The 20547-nt window shown below is 41.8% G+C and overlaps 2 protein-coding genes across 29 annotated transcripts in view; one reads left to right on the forward strand and one right to left on the reverse strand.

The window, feature by feature from the left end:
* ST7L (suppression of tumorigenicity 7 like) overlaps nt 1-15442 on the reverse strand; it is a 103612-nt gene extending 88170 nt beyond the window's left edge. For 9 of the 28 annotated variants that reach the window (XR_004058674.1, XR_004058672.1, XR_004058673.1 and 6 more), the window contains exons 1-3: nt 14217-14548; nt 11838-11920; nt 5482-5644 (exon numbers count right to left, since the gene is read on the reverse strand). Coding sequence is in view for 20 of the 28 variants with exons in the window: in XM_030935357.1 (XP_030791217.1) it covers nt 5482-5644; nt 11838-11920; nt 14217-14421 (451 nt within the window). In the remaining 8 variants the exon portion in view is untranslated. The other 19 variants (XM_030935367.1, XM_030935363.1, XM_010359058.2 and 16 more) reach the window with 19 other exon arrangements.
* CAPZA1 (capping actin protein of muscle Z-line subunit alpha 1) overlaps nt 15006-20547 on the forward strand; it is a 50250-nt gene continuing 44708 nt past the window's right edge. Inside the window, exon 1 of the mRNA XM_030935378.1 lies at nt 15006-15182. Within this exon, the coding sequence (XP_030791238.1) occupies nt 15144-15182 (39 nt within the window). The 5' untranslated portion in view covers nt 15006-15143. The remainder of the gene's footprint in view (nt 15183-20547) is intronic.

Here is a 20547-nt window from a genome sequence, read left to right on the forward strand (position 1 = left end):
TCCATCTCAAAAACAAAAACAAAAACAAAAACAAAAAAGAAAAAGAGAGAAAAAGTTTGAGAATTATTTTTGATGCTCTGCCCTCCAGGCCCACTGTGATGGCAGTGTCACCCCCATAGCTCTGTGGTACAGCCCCACCCATGCAGTTCTGTGTGAGGGTGGCCTGGCCCCAGAAACTGGAAAGGCAGCCTCACCCTTTGAAATCAAGGAGGAAACAGCCTTGCCTTCTGGGCCTGTATTGGGAGTGGCAGTCCTGAGTTTGGTCATTCTTTCTTTTATTTGAAGTCAGTACGTGTTCACAATTGAATAGCTCTATGGTTTGGCCCTGTAGAATCCAAAATGTCTAACGGACTTCCTTCATTCTGTCCCACCTTCCCTGTCCCTTTTAGTTCAAACTGGTAGTGTGTTTGCTCGTATAAACTCAACTCTGTTTCTGGTTTCTACTAAAATGACTAAGTCCATGAAGTACACACGATATCAAATAGTTGTTCAATCACACCCCTACTGTTGTCTTCAGAACAGGTTTTCTCATGTATTTATAAAATGGATAGGCTGAGAATTTCCAAATCTTTAAGTTGTGCTTCCTTTTTGCTTAACAATTGCTTCTTCTATTCATCTCTTTCCTTTCACATTTCACTATAAGCAGTCAGAAGAAACCAAGTTGTGCCACTTTGCTTAGAAATCTCCTCAGCTAAATATCCAATGTCATTGCTCTGAAGTTCTACTCTCCCCAAAATGCTAGAATATAGTTCAGCCAGTTCTTTTCCACTTTATACAAGGACCACCTTTCCTCCAGTTCCCAGCCACATATTCCTCATTTCCACTTGAGACCTCACCAAACTGTCCTTATCTGTATTTCAAGCTTGCACCTCAAAACTCTTCCAGCCTCAACTCATTACCCAGCTCCAAAGCTGCTTCCACATATTTAGGTGCTTGTTACGGTGGCACCCCACTTCTTCATACCAAAATCTGAGAGTTAGTCAGCTCAGGTTGCCATAACAAAATATCATATGCTGAGTGGCTTAAACAACAGAAATTTATTTTCTCACAATCTGAAGGTTGGAAACCCAAGATCAAGGTACCAGAATGGTTGGGCTCTGGTGAGGGCTCTCCTTCTGGCCTTCAGAGAGCAGTCTTCTCACTGTGTCTTTGCATGGCAGAGAAACAGCAATTCCTCTCTTCCTCTTCGTACAAAGCCACCAATACTATCAGATTAGGATCCCCTCATTTAACCTTGATCATCTCCTAAAAATCCTAGCTCCTAATACAGTTACATTAGAGGTTAGTTTCAACATATGAATTCCGGGGGACACATTTCAGTTTACAACATGTTAACATGTAATGGATTTACTGCCATTAAAAAATATTTTTAAATTTCCTGCTTTAATTTCTAATATGATAAATATTGATGGATATAATCCACATTTAAACAAAGGCTCTTTGAGGTCCTGGATAATTTTTTTTTTTTTGAGACGGAGTCTCGCTCTGTCACCCAGGCTGGAGTGCAGTGGCGCAATCTCGGCTCACTGCAAGCTCCGCCTCCGGGGTTCATGCCATTCTCCTGCCTCAGCCTCCTGAGTAGCTGGGACTACAGGTACCTGCCACCACGCCCAGCTAATTTTTTGTATTTTAGTAGAGATGGGGTTTCACCATGGTCTCGATCTCCTGACCTCATGATCTACCCACCTTGGCCTCCCAAAGTGTTGGGATTACAGGCATGAGCCACCACGCCAGGCCTGGATAATTTTTTTAAGAATGTAAAGAATTCCTTAGTCTAAAAAGTTTGAGAACCACTTTTTCTTTTTACATAGTTAAGGAGAGAGGATGTACTAGAAGGGGAAGTATAAGAGGAAAGGAAACCACTAAGGATACAATAGCAATAGCCCAGGGAAGAGATATTTAAGGGCCTAAATATGGGGCTATGAACGTTGAAAGAAAAGATAGAAGGGGCCAGGCCTGGTGGCTCATGCCTGTAATCCCAGCACTTTGGGAGGCCGAGGTGGATGAATCATCTGAGGTCAGGGGTTCGAGACCAGTCTGGCCAACAGTGGCGAAAACCCATTTCTACTAAAAATTCAAAAATTACTTTGTTATGGTGGCAGGCACCTGTAATCCCAGCTACTCGAGAGGCTGGGGCAGGAGAATTGCTTGAACCCCGGAGGTGGAGGTTGCAGTGAGCCAAGATGACACCATTGCACGCCAGCCTGGGCAAGAAAAGTAAAACTTCATCCAAAAAAAAAAAAAAAAAGAAAGCAGAATGGAGTCAAGATAATTTTTAAGGGGGAATTAATACAATTTGGGGTTGATTGGAAAAAACGGGAGACATAAATGATATAAACTAAATAGAAACCCAAAGATTTCTAAAATGGGAATTGGACACCATTAAAAGATTTTAGAATTATAGAGGAAGAACTATGGAAGAAGATAATTAGTTTCATTTTGGACGGAGTGAGTTCAGGGTGGTTAGGGCCATTAAAGTTGGAAAATTCTAGCAAAGAGTTAGAAATGTAGGTCTAGAGTTTAAAAGAGAGCTTGGGGGTAAAAATTTAAAATTGGTTCCCCCCAGCGTATACGTCTGTGGTAGCTAATATTATTGAATAAGATGAAATTATCCAGGGAGAAAAATATTGAACAAAAGGATGCTTTAATTCACTTAAAAAAATTTTTTCCCCCTTAGAGATAGCGTCTTGCTCTGTCACCCAGGCTGGAGTGCAGTGGCACAGTCATAGCTCACTGCAGTCTCAAACTCCTGGGCTCAAGTGATCCTCCTGCCTCAGCCTTCCAAGGAGCTGGAACTACATGTGCATATTACTGCGCCCAACTGATTTTTTTTATTTTTTGTAGAGATGGGGGTCTTGCTATGCTGCCCAGGCTGGTCTCAAACTCCTTGTCTCAAGTGATCTCCTTACCTCAGCCTCCTAAAGCACTGGAATTATAGGTTTGGGCCACTATGCCCAGCTTTTAACTCACTTTGAGATCCAACTCAAGTATTTCCTCTGCGAAATATTTTGCGGCCCTCCCTCCAAGAATAACTGACCACTCTTTCTTTTCTGTCACCACAGTATCTTGTATAAGATACCATGTATCTTTATAGAGTATCATATATAAGACACTCTATAAAAGCAGTTAACCATATTCTTTTACTGTCAATTTATTTACATCTGTATCCTCTACCAAGATGAAATGTTCTTAAGATTATCTTCACTCTCATTACTAATGGCATACTCAGTCTTACAATGGAAAATAAAATCACATCATGTGCTATTGTTATAATTATTCATATACTGAACTCAGCTTCATGAGGACATATCTGTATCGTATTCATCTTAATATGTCTTACTCTTAGGGGTTCTGTAATTATTTTACAAAAAAGAAAGAAGAGGAAAGGAAATGACTCTTCCTTCTTGTACTCTTGAATGGCTGCCAACCCCACCCCACTACACCTAGTCAGGCTTCAGGACTCCACTTAAATGGTGCTTCCTTAGGGACTTTGAGCAAATCTAAAAAGTGCCACCAACTGCACTCAGGCAGTATTTTTCTACTAAACTATCATAACTCTAGTGGTTAAGCATTGAACAAATGAGATATTTGGAATATTATGGAATTAACTCATCTGTATTATTACTATATAGTTATTACCTATCCCAGTGAAAGGAATAATAATCCAAAAATATTCACTTTGGCCAGGCGGGGTGGCTCACACCTGTAATCCCAACACTTTGGGAGGCTGAGGTGGGAGGATCACTTGAGCCCAGGAGTTCGAGACCAGCCTGGGCAACATAGTGAGACCTCATCTCTATTAAAATAATAATAATAATAATTTTATTTAGCTTTATAAATTTTCCTTTCTTAATTATGTATCATTAAAAATACTCGCTTTCTAGCTGGCCAGTCTCGGTGGCTCACGCCTGTAATCCTAGCACTTTGGGAAGCAGAGGCAGGCAGATCACCTGAGGTCGGGAGTTCAAGACCAGCCTGACCAACATGGTGAAACCCCATCTCTACTAAAAATACAAAAATTAGCGGGATACAGTGGCACATGCCTGTAATTTCAGCTACTTGGGAGGCTGAGGAAGCAGAATCGCTTGAACCCAGGAGGCAGAGGCTGCAGTGAGCTGAGACTGCACCACTGCACTCTAGCCTGGGCTACAGAGAGGCTTCATCTCAAAAAAAAAAAGGCCAGGTATGGTGGCTCACGCCTGTAATCCCAGCACTTTAGGAAGCCAAGGTGGGTGGATCATGAGGTCAAGAGATTGAGACCATCCTGGCCAATATGGTGAAACCATATCTCTACTAAAAATACAAAATATTAGCCAGGCGTGGTGGTGCATGCCTGTAGTCCCAGCTGCTCGGGAGGCTGAGGCAGGAGAATCGCTTGAACCTGGGAAGCAGAGGTTGCAGTGAGCTGAGATCACGCCACTGCACTCCAGCGTGGCAACAGAGCAAGATTCTGTCTCTAAATAAATAAATAAATAAATAAATTCACTAGTACTCGATACAAATAGAGGAACAGTCTACAATAAAAGTATGACAATGGAATACTCATCCATGAAGAGCTGAGACTTTGATGCCTTTTTAGATATATTGAAAAAAATTTTTTTCCCTACTTTTCTCTCTTGGCAGAAATGGCTGTTTCTGTTCTCTCCTTTATTAGTCATAAGATTCCCTGATTTGCTGGGCACATATATATACATACTGAGAAAATGTTGAAAATTTCTAGCCTTCCTCATAGCTAGTAATGGCCGTATGAAACAGATCTGACCAGTAGGAAGTAAGGTGAAATAGTATGTAACATTTCTGAGAATAGTCCTTGGCTTTTGTGGGGTGGAGTAGAGGGAAGAAGTGACCCTACCCTGGATTTCTTTCCTTCCTGCTGATTGGAATGTGGATATGATGGCTGAAGCAAGAGCAACAGTCTTACACTACAAAGTAAAAACTACATTTGGAGATGGCAGGCTAACAAAATAGAAGGGGTCTGGATATCTGATGTTTATTGTTTTCCATACTAGCCATGGACTGCCTATATTAACATAAAAGACAAATTTCTGTGTCTTGGTCCATTTGGACTGCTACAACAAAATACCACAAACTGGGTAGATTATAAAGAGCATAAATTTATTTTTCACAGTTCTGGAGGCTGGGAAGCCTATGACCAAGGTACCAACAGATTTGGTGTCTGGTGAGGGTCTGCTTTCTGGTTCATAGATGGCGCCTTCTCATGGTGTCCTCACATGGTAGAAGTGGCAAGCAGCTCTCTGGGGTCTCTTCATAAGGGCATTAATCACATCCATGAGGACACTGCCCTCATGACCTGATCACCTCCCAAAGACCCTACCTCGTAACATCACATTGGTGATTAGAATTTTGGGGGAAACACAAACATGCATACCACAGCACTCAGCTGTTTTGAGTTTTCTATCTCCCAGAGCCAAACTCAATCTTAAATACACAGCTCTGAAAACACATCAGAAAAGCAGTCACCTGACAAATTCTGTCTGCTGGTTTCACTTTCTCTGTTCCTCGAAGGAGAACCTGGTTCTGAAATGCTGCTCTCTGTTCCTCCCATCAGTGGTTGCAAATGCCTTACAGATACTTGCTCAATAAAAGATGTGCCATGCTTATGGAAGTACCACCATTCAAATATCTATGACAAACAGAAAATATCCTCCACTTAGAATTGATCAGCAGACACATGAGCTCAAATTAAAACATTCTCTCAAGATGTCCTGTTCAATTCAGCATTAATTTAAATGCACTCTCCTTTCATAAAGAAAAACCATACAAACACAAGATTCAACAATAACACGTCACATAAAAGTGAAATACCTTTGTTATAGTTTTGTCATAAAATTTAGACAAGCTTAAGCAAAACTAGGCATATGTAATAAAGCATTAAAAAACAGTAAGAAGCATTTTAATCTATAAGTAATTTAACTATGTTAAGTTACATTGTCATTTTATTCTATCTGCAGCATAAACAGTTTTCAAATGATAAGCATAGTGGATGAACAGACTAGACCAGGATCAGCATGCCCATGTTTGACTCCCAAATCAGTCATTTATTAGCTGTGTGCTGTGGGCAAGTCACTTAATCTCTAACATCTCAGAGCCTCAGCTAAATGTGGTTAACAAGAATTATAAGAAAGTGCTTTCTGAAGCAAAAAGTACTACTCCGGTATTTGGCAAAATTATTAATAAAGGTTAAGAGTCAGGTTGATTCCCATTTTGAACCATTTAAAAATCAGGATATTCATTTCTTTCTGTTTCCATGGTTTATCACTGTTATAAAAAGAGAAACCAGGCCAGACACGGTGGCTCACATCTGTAATTCCAGCACTTTGGGAGGCCGAGAAGTCCCAAAAGAGGGATCCTCAAGAAGGATCGCTGGAGCCCAAGAATTCTAGACCAGCCTGGACAAAATAGTGAGACCTCATCTGTACAGAAAAATGTAAAAATAAAATATTAGCTGGGTGAGGTAGTGCATGCCTATAGTTCTAGCTACTCAGAAAGTTGAAGTGGGAGGATCTCTTGAGCCTGGGGAGGTCGAGGTTGCAGTGAGCTGAGACTGCACCACAGAACTCCAGTCTGGGCAATAGACTGAGACCCTATCTCAAAAGAAAGAAAAGAAAGAAAAAAAAGTCAACTGACAGACTAGTCTTCTGCCAAATGTAGTGGATACATGTATTACTTTAAAGAATAAACAAAACATAACCACAACTAAGAGATTTTAATATTTTCATTTCCTATTGTTTTAAAAAATTTTTTGAGATAGGATCCCACTCTGTCACCAGGCTGGAGTACAGTGGCATGATCACAGCTAACTGCAACCTTGACCTCCCTGGGCTCAGGTGATCATCCCACCTCAACATTCCAAGCAGCTAGGACTACAAGCATGTGCCACCATGCCCAGCTAATTTTTATATTTTTTGTAGAGACAAGGTGTCGCCATGTTGCCCAGGCTGGTCTCAAACTCCTGGGCTCAAGCGCTCTGCCTTCCTTAGTCTCACAAAGTGTTAAGATTATAGGTGTGAGCTACCATGACCAGCCAGATTATAATATTTTTGAAAACTATTTTACTACGACCACAAACAGAACACATCACAAAAAAATCAGCTTTTTCAACTCTGTAGGAATGCTATTTTTTTGCTTCAGTAAATAACAGAACAAACATGCTACATAGGTGCCAAAAGTATAGTCCATGTTGTGGCCCACTGACTACATGCCACAATGTTTACAGGAGAGTGTGAGAAAATCAAGGTGCAGCATTTTTTTCTATCATGTCACTAATGTTTTATGCTCAATCTAAAATGGCATCTCTTTCTGCTCACTCTTAATAAGTTAGCAAGAATTACCACCAAATGAGGCCATGGTTTGACTTCTACTATATGTTTTACTAAGAAGTGAGATAAAACTTCTTTACACAAGCAGAAAGTGTTCATGTGACAGAAAAGACAAGGTTTATATTGAATAAATCTTGGTTAAGAAAATTGGATAGGGCCAGGCATGGTGGCTCACGCCTATAATCCCAACACTTTGGGAGGCCAAGGTGGGAGGATCACTTGAGGCTGGGAATTCAAGACTAACCTGGACAACATTGTGAGACCCCGTCTCTACAAAACATAAAAAAATGAGCCAGATGTGAGGGTGTGTGCCTGCAGTCCCAGCTACTTGGGAGGTTAAAGTGGGAGGATCGCTTGAGCTCAGCAGGTCGAGGCTGCAGTGAGCTGTGATTGTACACCGCATTCCAGCCTGGGTGACAGAGTAAAACCCTGTTCAAAAAAAAAAAAAGATAAATACAATCAAGGGCAACAACAACATACTTTCCTTCACTATACAAAGTGCAGGTGGGTTTTCTAATGAATGAGTATGAAGTTAGTGGCTTTTTCAACTTTTAAGTCAACTTTTTAACACAAATGAACAATGATAATAATAACTGCAAATACTTATTGAAAGCTTTCTATGAGCCTTGCATTATGCCAAGTCCTTGACATGTATTATGTCATTTAATTTTTGTAACAACTGATTTTAGAGATGAGGACACATTCCAAATTTAAATAACAGTTCACATCACTGGTAAGTGGCAGAGCTGGGATTCTTATTCAGGTTTGCCTGACTTCGGAGCTTCCAACCATTACACTAGACAGTTTCATAAATATATCTCTTTATATATGTATATGTGATTATACATATATACAAGTTTGTTAAGTCCAGGTGGTAAAAGAAATTATAAACACAACAACCTTTGCTAATAAAAACCCATCAATATTGCAAGGGTAATAATACAGTTTAATCTTTAAAATGTTACTTGAATTTCCTAATTTGTGTATATTTAAAACACTGCTTTATAAAGAATAACAAAAGGTTTTGTTGGGTTTTTGTTGTTGTTGTTGTTATTGAGACAAGGTCCACTCTGTTGCCCGGGTTGGAGTGCAGTGGCATGATCACAGCTCACTGTAGCCTCGATTTCCTGGGCTCAAGCAATCCTGCCCCTCAGTCTCTGAAGTGGCTGGGACTACAGGAATGCGCCAACACAATGTGCTAATTTTTAAATTTTGTACAGAGACCAGATCTTGTTCATATGTCCAGGCTGGTCTTGAACTCCTGGGTACAAGCAATCCTCCTGCCTCAGGCTCCCAAAGTGTTGGTAGTACAGACACGAGACACCATACCTGGCCACAAAAAGTTTTTTTTACAAGGTTTTAGACATCATATATATAAGTAAGTTATCCCCCTCTTATAAATGAGGAAATTATAGCTTAGACTGTTTACAGTAGCTTGCCCAAAATTATCAGCTAGTAAGTGGCAGAGTTAAGATTCAAAATTTTATCTTCTGTTCCCAAACCAGTGCTTTTTCCACTACATCAGCTGTTTAATATTGATAGTTTCTTTAAAACAAACAGACAAACAAAAAACATATATTAAATAGAGACAGGGTCTTGTTGTTGTCCAGGATGGACTCAAACTTCTGGCATTAAGGGATTCTCCCACTCCATCTGCCCAAAGTGTTAGGACTACAGGTGTAAGCCACTGTGCCTGGATTAAAGATAGTTTATTATCTTTACTTAGACTTTTGTATGCTATGGACTAAATATGCTAAAATATGTTTATGTTAAATTATGAGGCTTATATTAACATGCAGTTTTAATCCTGAATTCCTCAATAGTTTCTATTTTTTAAGCCAAGAGAAAAATCTCATTCTTGTTTGGCATTTCACTTTAACAAAATGGTCTGTATTAGTACCTATTTAAAAAAATAGATCCAATACAAATGCTATTTCTACTACGGCTGGAGAGCACCACCTAGAGATAAAAAAAAAAGAACAGGCTGGGCATGGTGGTTCATGCCTGGAACCTTAGCACTTTGGGAGGCCAAGGAGAGTGGATCGTTTGTGCCCAGGTGTCTGAGACCACCATGAACAACACGGTGAGACTCTGTCTCTACAAAAAATAAATAAAAATTTAAAGACAATAGAAAAATCTATTGGCTATGCATGGCATAAAACTTCTTAAGATTTTTATCTGCAGCAGTATTGTTCCAAAGTGTACACTAGGAAACATGACATCCTAGGGATATTAATGTGAATTATAAAAAATATTTTAATTTTCTTAAATTAAAAATATCTTCTTCAAGGAAAAGTTGAATTAAAGTTACAGTTTTGTTGTTTTTGCTTTTGTTTTTTGAAACACAGTCTTGTTCTGTCATCCAGGTTAAAGTGCAGTGGCACCATCTTGGCTCACTGTAGCCTCTCCCTCCAGGGTTCAAGTGATCCTCCCACCTTGGCCTCTCCAGTAGATGGGACTATAGGTGCATGCCACACACGGCTAATTTTTGTATTTTTTTGAAAAGACAGGATTTTGCCATGTTTCCCAGGCTGGTCTTGAACTCCATCAGCCCATCTCAGTCTCCCAAAGTGCTAGAATTATAGGCATGAACCACTGTGTCAGGTCAAACAGGTCTCTTAACTATGAGAATTCTCAGAATAATAATAGCCAAAATTCATTAAGTATACACTCTGAACCAGCTACCATGTTGTAAACTTACAACATTATCTGATTTAGTCTTCATAATCCTATAAAGTTCATGCTGTTATTAACCTCAGTTAACAGATGAGGAAATGGGCTTGAAAAACCTATAGGTTGAATTTATGACACATAATTTTAGTCTTCCCAGTGTTGCCAATATTAAAATACTATAGTCAGACATGGTGGCACATGCCTGTAATCCCAGCTACTAGGGAGGCTGAGATGGGAGGACGGCTTGAGCCCAGGAGTTAAGGCCACAGTGTGTTATAATGGTGCCTATGAATAGTGACTGCACTCTGGCCTGGGAAACATAGTGAGACTCCATCTCAATTTTTTTTTTAATGGGCAAATTTTATATAAAAACTGTATATCCAGGTTCTATTTATTTATTTATTCATTCATTTTTGAGACAGGGTTTCTCTCTGTCGTCCAGGTTGGAGTGCAGTGGCAAGATCTTGGTTCACTGCAACCTCTACCTCCCAAGTTCAAGAGATTCTTATGCCTCAGCCTCCCGAGTAGCTGGGACTACAGGCACGCACCACGATACTGTTACTTTTTATATTTTAGTAGACGGAGTTTCACCATGTTGGCGAGGCTGTTCATGAACTCCTGGCCTCAAGTGATCTGCCTGCTTCAGGCTCCCAAAGTGCTGGGATTATAGGCGTGAGCCACCATGCCCGGTCTATCTGGGTTCTCTTTAAATCATTTGAAAAATTTAAAAACCTGGTAATACTAGTTGCAAGTCTATATGGCAACAATTAGTTTTAGCCTCTTTAATTTTTTTATTTTTCATTTTTTTTGAGACGGAGTTTCACTTTTGTTGCCGAGGCTGGAGTGCAATGGCGCAATCTTGGCTCACTGCAACCTCTGTCTCCTGGGTTCAAGCGATTCTCCTGCCTCAGCCTCCTGAGTAGCTGGGATTACAGGCATGCGCCACCACCCCAGCTAATTTTTTGCATTTTTAGTAGAGACGGGGTTTCTCCATGTTGGCTCTCCAGAGTCCAGAGTGCATGTCGGGCTGGTCTCAAACTCCCAACCTCAGGTGATCCACCCGCCTTGGCCTCCCAAAGTGCTGGGATTACAGGATTGAGCCACTGCGCCCAGCCTTAGCCTCTTTTAGAAGGGGCATGCACTGTCCAGGCTATCCAGTCCTCAAAGAAATAAGAATTTAATTATTAAACTCTATCCATTTCACTCATTTTTGTTACCAACTTAGGCTCTGCAGGCATTTAATTTCCAGTACACCCCAAGCCCTCCCTCACTACAGTTTACAATAAGCCTTTAATATGTAAATAAATACTGTCAATCTCTAAAAGTAGATTGGGAGATGCAGCGTTCCCCAAACTTGTTTGAATAGGTAATCTTTTCAAATGCTGAATACGTTTTAGAAATGCTGATCCATAGGTAATAATAATTTATAAATATTATAACCATATAAAGGATCTTTAGGCCAGGGTGGTGCCTGATGCCTGTAATCCCAGCACTTTCAGAGGCCAAGTCAGGCGGATCACCTGACGTCAGGAGTTCGAGACCAGCCTGACCAATGTGGTGAAACGCTGTCTCTACTAAAAGTACAAAAATTATCCGAGCATGGTGGCCGGCACCTGTAATCCCAGCTACTCGGGAGGCTGAGACAGGAGAATTGGTTGAACCTGGGAGGTGGAGGTTGCCAGGAGCCAAGATCATGCCACTGTACTCTAGCCTGGGCGAAAGAGCAAGACTCCGTGTCAAAAAAGGAAAAAAAAAATTTAAAAAAAAAAAAAAAATCTTTAGATAAATACCAAAACATGAAGGAAGGAAATGGAAACTACTTACAAATATTAGTCCTGATATCAATGAAGATGTCCCTGTAAGTGCCACATAGAATTTGGGTGTCAATGAATTTAAAAATACAGTCACTGTCAAAAGAACAAGAATCAAAGTTTTAAAAAATGCAAATTTAATGTACTTAGGTTACAGATATGCAAGTATCTTTATGAGTGATGGGACTTAAGTTGTATTAATATCTAGTGTGAAATTCCCTTGAAAAAATTTTAATTTGTATATATAATATACATAATGGCTTATAACTATTTGCAACAAATCAAAATGAGGTAATTCAGCTTGCTTTAAAGAATAAAACTAAAGCACTTATAAGTCATAATTTAGACAAGAACTTTTGCAAGTCTGTAAGAATAAGAAGATAAACAAACATGCTTTTACAAAGGAGGTTCAAAACGACTCCATAATTATTTTGGTAGGATATAAAACCACTGTCTCAAATTAGAGGGAAGGAAACAGTGTATGTATTTGGTATATCAGCTAGAGAGGCAAAATGGCTCAAAGAGAAAAGCAACAAACAGAAATCTCCCTGACTAACTGAAATCCTGGAGCAGATTGTTCACTTCAAATAATTATTTCATAAGTACGGTGGGTTTTAGAAAGAAATAAAAATCTGGCCAGGTAGGATGGCTCACTCCCATAATCTCAGAGTTTTGGGAAGCTAAGGCAGGAGGATCGCTGGTAGCCAGGAGTTCAAGACCAGCCTAGGCAAATAAAATAGACCAGTCTCTATGCAAAATTTAAAACTCAGCTGGTCATGGTGGTGCACGCCTGTAGTCCCAGCTACTTGGAAGGCTGAGGCCAAGAGGATCGCTTGAGCAAGAGTTCAAGGCTGTAGTGATCTTGCCACTGCACTCCAGCGTGGGTGACAGAGGGAGACTCTGTCTCACAAAAAATAAAAAAGAAAAGAAAGAGTAAAAAAGAAAAATCTATAGTAATCAACTATTCTCATCTAAATGTATATGGTTAACATGTAGAAAAATAAATGACAAGTCGGCTGGGCGTGGTGGCTCACTCCTGTAATCCCACCACTTTGGGAGGCCGAGGCAGCCAGATCACGAGGTCAGGAGATCGAGACCAATCTGGCTAATACAGGTGAAACCCCATCTCTACTAAAAACATACACACACAAAAATCAGCCAGGCGAGGTGGCGGCCGCCTGTAGTAGTCCCAGCTACTCGAGAGGCTGAGGCAGGAGAATGGCATGAACCCGGGAAGCGGAGCTTGCAGTGAGCCGAGATTGCGCCACTGCACTCCAGTCTGGGCAACTGAGCGAGACTCCGTCTCAAAAATAAATAAATAAATGAGAAGTCAATCAGTAACACTGTGCATAGAAACCGCCGTTAAGCACTTCATTCACCTGTTACAGAGATGCCAACTTAGCTCTTCAGTTTAGCTTATTTTAGTGTGCTAGTTATATTTGAACTTGATACCTTATCCTCCAAAAAAGCCAAAATATTTCCGAACTTTACCTCACAGTCTTTCATGTCATCTCTGAACAGGAAAGGGGACATTTGCTGCCTTTTGCTACAGAAAAATCAACCACTGTACTGAATCATATAACAGAAATACTTCTATCTTGTTCTGAGGTTGCTGCTCAGACCTTGAGTGATATATAATCACATGGTAAGGGGACCTGGGCCCTAAACACTTTATCCTGTCTACAACTAAAGAATAGTACAGTATATGAGAATTCCATCAGGATCATCACTTCTTACATGTGTTAGTATTTTCAGCACAGACTACATAGCAAGTGTTCTACAGATGTCGAAAGAACTAGCAACCCGACAGTTGTTTGTGGCGCTCTCTCACTTCCTATACTATTACTCAAGATAAGCCTAAAAGAACAGACAAAAATATCACGACAACTATTTCTTAACAGAACTATTCTAAAACAAGAGAATCGTCAATTAAAATCATGCCATTTTCTTTCTCTGAAATCTTTAAATTACAGACGTGCTCATCTTTGTTGTCTGGATATGAGTTCTCTTAGCTGGGTGGTGAGAGACTCAAAGCAGTGACTTTTATGGGACCCTACCAGAGGTGGGAGAGCCAATATAAATTACGTATCCCAATCTGAGAATGCACGCTTCTGTCCTAATACCTGAAGCTTATAGCTTGTCAGGTGGCTTTTCCACGGAAAAACGAGGACATGAGAGGACGAACCTTAAGAGTTCTAGGGAGGAGCCGGTAGAGGCAGCAGGCTTGACAATCAACTGCAAGGTTGCAGTCCAAAAGAAAAAGAACCCACTTGATCGCTCATCGACTCCTCAGAGGCCCTCTAGGACTACCGAGAATCTCTTGCCCTTTGGCTCTTGCCCCCGACATCTCTCCTGGCCCCCCGCCCTGCCCCAGGAGGTCTGGTCCTCTCACCCGCTGCCAAATTCTCACACAGCCTCAAAGGGATCCTCAGAGCGTAAAGCAGCCCCAGCCCCGTCACGAACCACAACGAGGCCCCAGTCCCCGCCAGCCCGGCTCGCAGTCGCTCCCTCCAGCCCAGCGTCGGGTTTAGGCCGGGGACAGGTGCAGCAGCCGCTCCAGCAGCCGCGGCTTCACCCGAGCCGCCACGGTCCGCCATCTTGCCGCTACCGCAGGAGCCAGGAGCTGGGAGGGGAGAAGGACAGGAAACCGGGAGTCGGGAATCCTGGGATAGTGGCGGACTTCAAGTTGGCCTCTCTGAAGGCTGAGTCCTGAGGAACCGGGACCGAGATTTCGAAGGTGGAGGAGCGTGTCTCAAGATTGAGGCTACCTATTCCTTCGTGGGGCAGGGAAGGGGCGGACAGCAGCGCCTGTTATGGAGGAACTAGACTAAGATGTGACCCCAAAGTGAAGTGTTGCCGCTTCCAAACGAAATGAGGGTCACCTTTCACACCCCCGCCCCCCGGGGTTGGAAAAGCCACCTATCGTTCCAGCGGGCCGAGCAGCTCTTAGAGCTATGGATTCGGCTGTCGTGGAGATAACGGGTACCAGAAAAACTGCAACATCGACTTGGTCGGATGGAGGCCAGGAGCCAAGAATAATCGAAACACGCTGCCAGCACCCATTAGATGGATGAGAAATGAGTGTAACTCATTGGGAAAGATATTAGACTTTAAATCACCGAAGGCAAAGCCTACTTCCTGGGCGCGGGCGCGGGCGCTGGCACTAGGAGACGTCACTCCCGCGCATAACTGACATGGCGCCCTCTTGGTCGGCGTTTCCGGGCGGGTCCTTCCGACGGCCCCCGCGGTGATTCCATCACTCGGCTTTCTTCCCGGCCTGCCTAGCGCCCACAGCCGGGCTGGGCCAGAACAGCCCAAGATGGCCGACTTCGATGATCGTGTGTCGGATGAGGAGAAGGTAAGGGGTCCGCCTCTCTCTCTTACCTCCTCCCCCGACAGGGAACTGGGGCTCGGCCCGGCTGCGTTGGGACCCTCGCAGTGTCCCCAGGAAAAAGAAGCTTATTTGTCCATGCTGACATACGCTCTCCGCAGTCGGGACGCTTCCCTTTTACGGGGCTTTCCTCTGCCTCACGGTGGCCCCAGTTCCTCGTTCCTCGACTCTCCTTTCCTCTCAGAGCTGAGGCACAGCCCAGGGGCCTCCCTGCGAGGGAACAGACGTTTCCTTTATTAGATCGTGACTGTGGACTTTTTTCCTGTAATTTTGAGAGGGGGTGGTGGTTATGTGGCGACGTATCAAAAAGCAGTTATTTTACCGCCTTTAGCAGTTGGGGCTAACCCCCATCCCCCCATTTGTAGATAAAATTGGGGTTAGTTTAGGACGAGTCACTTCCTGGTCAGGATGGCCTCTTCCCTTTTGCTCCTCCTTCCTCAGGAAGTGGTTTTGCTGTCACGACTCCTCGACAAGGAGAGGTCCCAAATGTTGTCCACCTCAGTACACATGCAGTACTTTTCTCATGTTCTGTCGCCTGTCTGATTCGCTATAATAAATCTGTGAGCCTCAGGGCATGTGCTTCACAATTTGAGCACCAGTCTTTCCCTGTAGACACACCCTTTTAACGATAATTTTTGAAAATTTTGTTTCTTGTTAACAAATCTAGAATAGCTGATGGATTTTCTTAACCTCAAGAAAGATTTTCTGTAACAGATAATAAACTGCATGTTAACACGTTCAAGACTTGACAAAGCATCCTGCCTTCTCTGGTGCTCCACTGTGGAGTCTTTGATTAGCTGAATTTGTCAGTGTGCAGTTTGTATACTTATTTCCTGAAAAGCGTCTTAAATACAAGAGCACATTCTAAGATGGAATAACTTTTCTTCTGACAGTTGCACAGTTTCGTAACAGTTTTGTCAGGCTTTTCAGTAAGTACATGATTTTAGGGCACATGGAACTTAGAATGACCTCACAAGACAACTTACTTACAAGAATTATGACATTTGTCTCCTGCTGTGGCTATTGGAAAATGTGTCCCCTTGAGTGCTCTGTAAATCTACCAGGGTGTTTTTCTTAATAAGAAGTTGGAATGGGGAGGGGACTGTTAATGATCCATAAGTCCTCTGCACCAAATAACTTGATACATCATACCCACATATGGCATGCCATTTTGAAATGCTTAACAAGCCATTGAACAACAGTATTAGATTTTCTCTTATTTGGAAACTGATCTTCATACATAGGATTTAGGACAAAAACAAAGACATATATGAGCTTATGCTGGAAATCAATCTATAATAAATTGTTCTAAGGCAAATAGTTACTATTCAAATAAAATTAAGCAAAAATCCTGTTATAATACAAATCCTGTTACAACTAAACAAATAATTTTTTTTTTTTTTGAGACGGAGTCTCGCTGGGCTCACTGCAACTTCCGCCTCCCGGGTTCAAATGATTCTCCTGCCTCAGCTTCCCAAGTAGCTGGGATTACAGGCACCCGCCAACACGTCAAGCTAATTTTTGTATTTCTTGTAGAGACTGGGTTTCGTCTTGTTGCCCAGGCAGGTCTCAAACTCTTGGGCTCAAGCGATCCATCCACCTCCGCCTCTTAAGTGCTGGGTTTATGGGCGTAAGCCACTGCGCCCGGCCAAAATTCCACAAATAATTAAAATAATAAACTTTTAAGTTTATTGTGCCTATGTGATACACATTGACCAGTGTTGTTGGATTTTTGTCTTCGATACCAGGTTACAATGCCTTTAATTAAACTTGGGAAAATATATGTTTTAAAATGCCAATTAAGATGTCTTTAGATAGTGGCAGTGTTTTAATAACATTAATGTGTTGGGGTTTGTTCTGTTTTGTTTTGAGTCGGAGTTTCGCTCTGTCACCCCGGGTGGTGTGCAGTGGTGCGATCTTCGCTGCAACCTCTGCCACCCTGGTTGCAGCGATTCTCCTGCCTCAGCCTCTCGAGTAGCTAGGATTACAGGCGTCTGCCACCACGCCTGGCTAATTTTTTGTATTGTTAGTAGAGACAGGGTTTCACTATGTTGGCCAGGCTGGTCTCCAACTCTTGACCTCGTGATCTGCCCGCCTTGGCTTCCCAAAGTGCTGGGATAACAGGCGTGAGCCACTGCGCCCCGCCAGTCTTGGGTTTTTTAATAGCAGATCTGTGACCAATTTCGTCTTCTAGCATAGTTTTCTTGTTGCCAAATATATTTCAATATTGCTTTTTATCTTGGTTACATTTTCTAAAGGCAGTAAACCTTTAGAAAATTTGATGATAATGAATGGACTCTAATTTCCTTATAAATATGTATGTAAAAGCTAGTAAAATCATCTATTCTCATAACTGCTGAAGTTTTTTAAATCACTTTGTAAAAAGGAAGTTGGGTTTTGTTACCTGAAATGGTCATAATGAACTGTCTAAATAAAACAGGAAGTTGAAAGTGTAGTAACTTTTAGAAATAAACGTTTTAGTTGTAGCTTTGAGTTCACAGTTTCTGAGAATGAACTTGAGCTCTTTAGTTACATGTTTAGCAAGATGAAGATACCATAATTAGGAAGCCTGAAATATGAGATGAATTACTTCTTTGGGTTCTTTTCATTGTCTGTTTTCTTTATTTCATTCAACATTTGCAAAACATAAAAGCAAAGAGAATTTTTGGGGTGCTGGAAAAAAGTTTAGCATTTTTTTCCCTTCAGCCTAACTAGAAGAATATTTGTGTACAATTTCAAAAGTATGGTAATTGAGAAGTTATGCTTTCAGTTTAGACAGTGCTTTCAGTAATAAGGTGAAGTTTTCGGTATTAAGAAAAACTACATGCTTTCAGTTTAGACAACGGTAGTGGTTTTAAGGCGTTTTTGAGAATCAAGTTTATCAAAATTATTTAGTAGAGCTGTAGAAAATGTTGTAAATAGATGACATATGAGGGCTCTGTTAGAGCACATGAAAAATATTTATACTTTTTTTTGAAACAGAGTCTCGCACTGTCTCCCAGCAGGTTGGAGTGCAATGGCACGATCTCGGCTCACTGCAACCTCCACCTCCCGAGTTCAAGCGATTCTCCTGCCTCAGCCTCCCAAGTAGCTGGGATTACAGGCACCTGCCACCACACCCAGCTAATTTTTGTATTTTTAGTAGAGACAGGGTTTCACTATGTTGGCCAGGCTGGTCTCAAACTCCTGACCTCGTTATCCACCCATGTCGGCCTCCCAAAATGCTGGGATTACAGGCGTGAGCCACTGCACCCACCGAATATTTATACTTTTAAACTGGATCCTTGATTATGTATTACCTCCATAATTTGCTAGTTACCATTGTAGGATAAAGCAAGCCCTAAAGATTGTTTGTTGTGGCTGTTTTCTAACGAGTCATCAATTAATATTAAAACTGTCATTCTTCCATCTTCACTTTTCAGTTAGCTTTGCTGAGAGGTATTCATATAATCTGTTAAGAAATCCTAGGACAGGTTGGGCTCGGTGGCTCACCCCTGTAATCCCAACACTCTGGGAGGCCGAGGTGGGCACGTCACCTGAGATCGGGAGTTCGAGACCAGCCTGACAAACATGGAGAAACCCCTGTCTTTACTAAAAATACAAAAATTAGCTGGCACAAGTCACACATGCCTGTAATCCCAGCTACTCGAGAGGCTGAGGCAGGAGAATCGCTGGAACCTGGAAAGCAGAGGTTGCGGTGAGCTCCAACCTGAGCAACAAGAGTGAAACTCCGTCTCAAAGAAAAGAAAAAGAAATTCTAGGACAGGTACATAAAGCCTAATAAGCAGGTGTAAACTCACATGTCCAGTCTTTTGTTAGTAGTATTGATTTATCATAATTTCTTCCAGAACACTTGGCTGTTTTATTATGACCGGGCTTAATGCTAAACAAAGTAGTGTAAATTTGTCAGAAAATTCAGATCCCAGGTTTTTCTGATTGTGTAGCCATGCTTTTTTCACTATACTGTTCTTTTCCATATAGCTATGAATGAAAAACCAGAGTAGAGGCTTCCATCTAATGGATTATAAATGAGGTAGTATGGGCCGGGCGTGATGGCTCACGTTTGTAATCCCAAACTTTGGGATGCCAAGGCTGTCTGATCACCTGAGGTCAGGAGTTCGAGACTAGCCTGACCAACATGGTGAAACCCCGTCTCTACTAAAAATACAAAATTAGCCGGGCGTGGTGGCACGCCAGCTACTCAGGAGGCTGAGGCAGGAGAATAGCTTGAACCCTGGAGGCGGAGGTTGCAGTGAGCCGAGATCGTGCCATTGCACTCCAGCCTGGGCGACAGAGCAAAACTCCATCTGAAGAAAAGAAAGGGGCGGGGGAGGTATTATGATGTAGTGGAAAAGAGTGATTGTGAGTGTTACATTTGGCCTTTCCCTGTTGTGCTTCTAGTCACCTTGTGACTGATTTTGGAAACATGACTTAACCTCTATGGGTGGGCCTCAATTTCCATCTAAAATAGAGAAGTAGGGGGGAATTGGATCAAACCAGCCCAAGAAAATTTAATTAACTATTTCAAACTCTAATGAAAAATCTCTATTTTAAAAATTGAAACACTAAAATGTTCCAGAAGGTTCTATTCATTGTCTGCTTTCCTACATTTGCCCTGATAAGAAGACTGAGTTCTTTGATGACTGAAAGCATGTCTTTATCTAGTGCCTAGCATAGTGCCAAGCACACAGTGTAGGCACCGCCTATTGGTATGAAAGAGAACACAACTTCATTAATTCTCATATCTCCCCAGTTCACACCCCTTCATCTCCTATAAAACAATCCTTCCCCCACAATTATTTCTGTTAGTCTCTAGGTGTTTCTTGTGGTCAAGAGTATGTCCACAGTTTGGGTGCCTCTGTGTATTCCTTGTATCTGAGCATCTACTGACATCATTGGTGCTCTGCTATGCCACTGCTGGGAACATTTGACCCCTCTGGGAGCATCTTCCTAATCGATCCCATAAACTGCAAAGCCTTACCAAAATGATGGTGTGTATATATATATATATACTGGAGCCTTGCAAAGCCCCTAATGAAAGTATTCCCTTCACCAGCTGGAAGTACTCTCCTTTAGCGAGCAGATTAAAACACACACCTGGTGTGTGTTTTAAAGAAAAAGGACCCAAGAGGGAAAAAGTTTCCAAGGCATGAATGAATTAAGAGTGGCAGATGCTACTGAGATAGAAAGATGAGGATGGAGAAAACAGCACTCACTCTGACAGTATTCTTTCCAACTGGATTCGGTAAATAAGAGTGAGAGGTACCTCGAGTGAGCAGTGGGAGAAGTCATACTGGAAGGGGTAAGCAGTGATTGACATAAGAAAGTAAAA

The sequence above is a fragment of the Rhinopithecus roxellana genome, chromosome 8 (genome assembly GCF_007565055.1).
Source record: "Rhinopithecus roxellana isolate Shanxi Qingling chromosome 8, ASM756505v1, whole genome shotgun sequence".
Taxonomy (NCBI): domain Eukaryota; kingdom Metazoa; phylum Chordata; class Mammalia; order Primates; family Cercopithecidae; genus Rhinopithecus; species Rhinopithecus roxellana.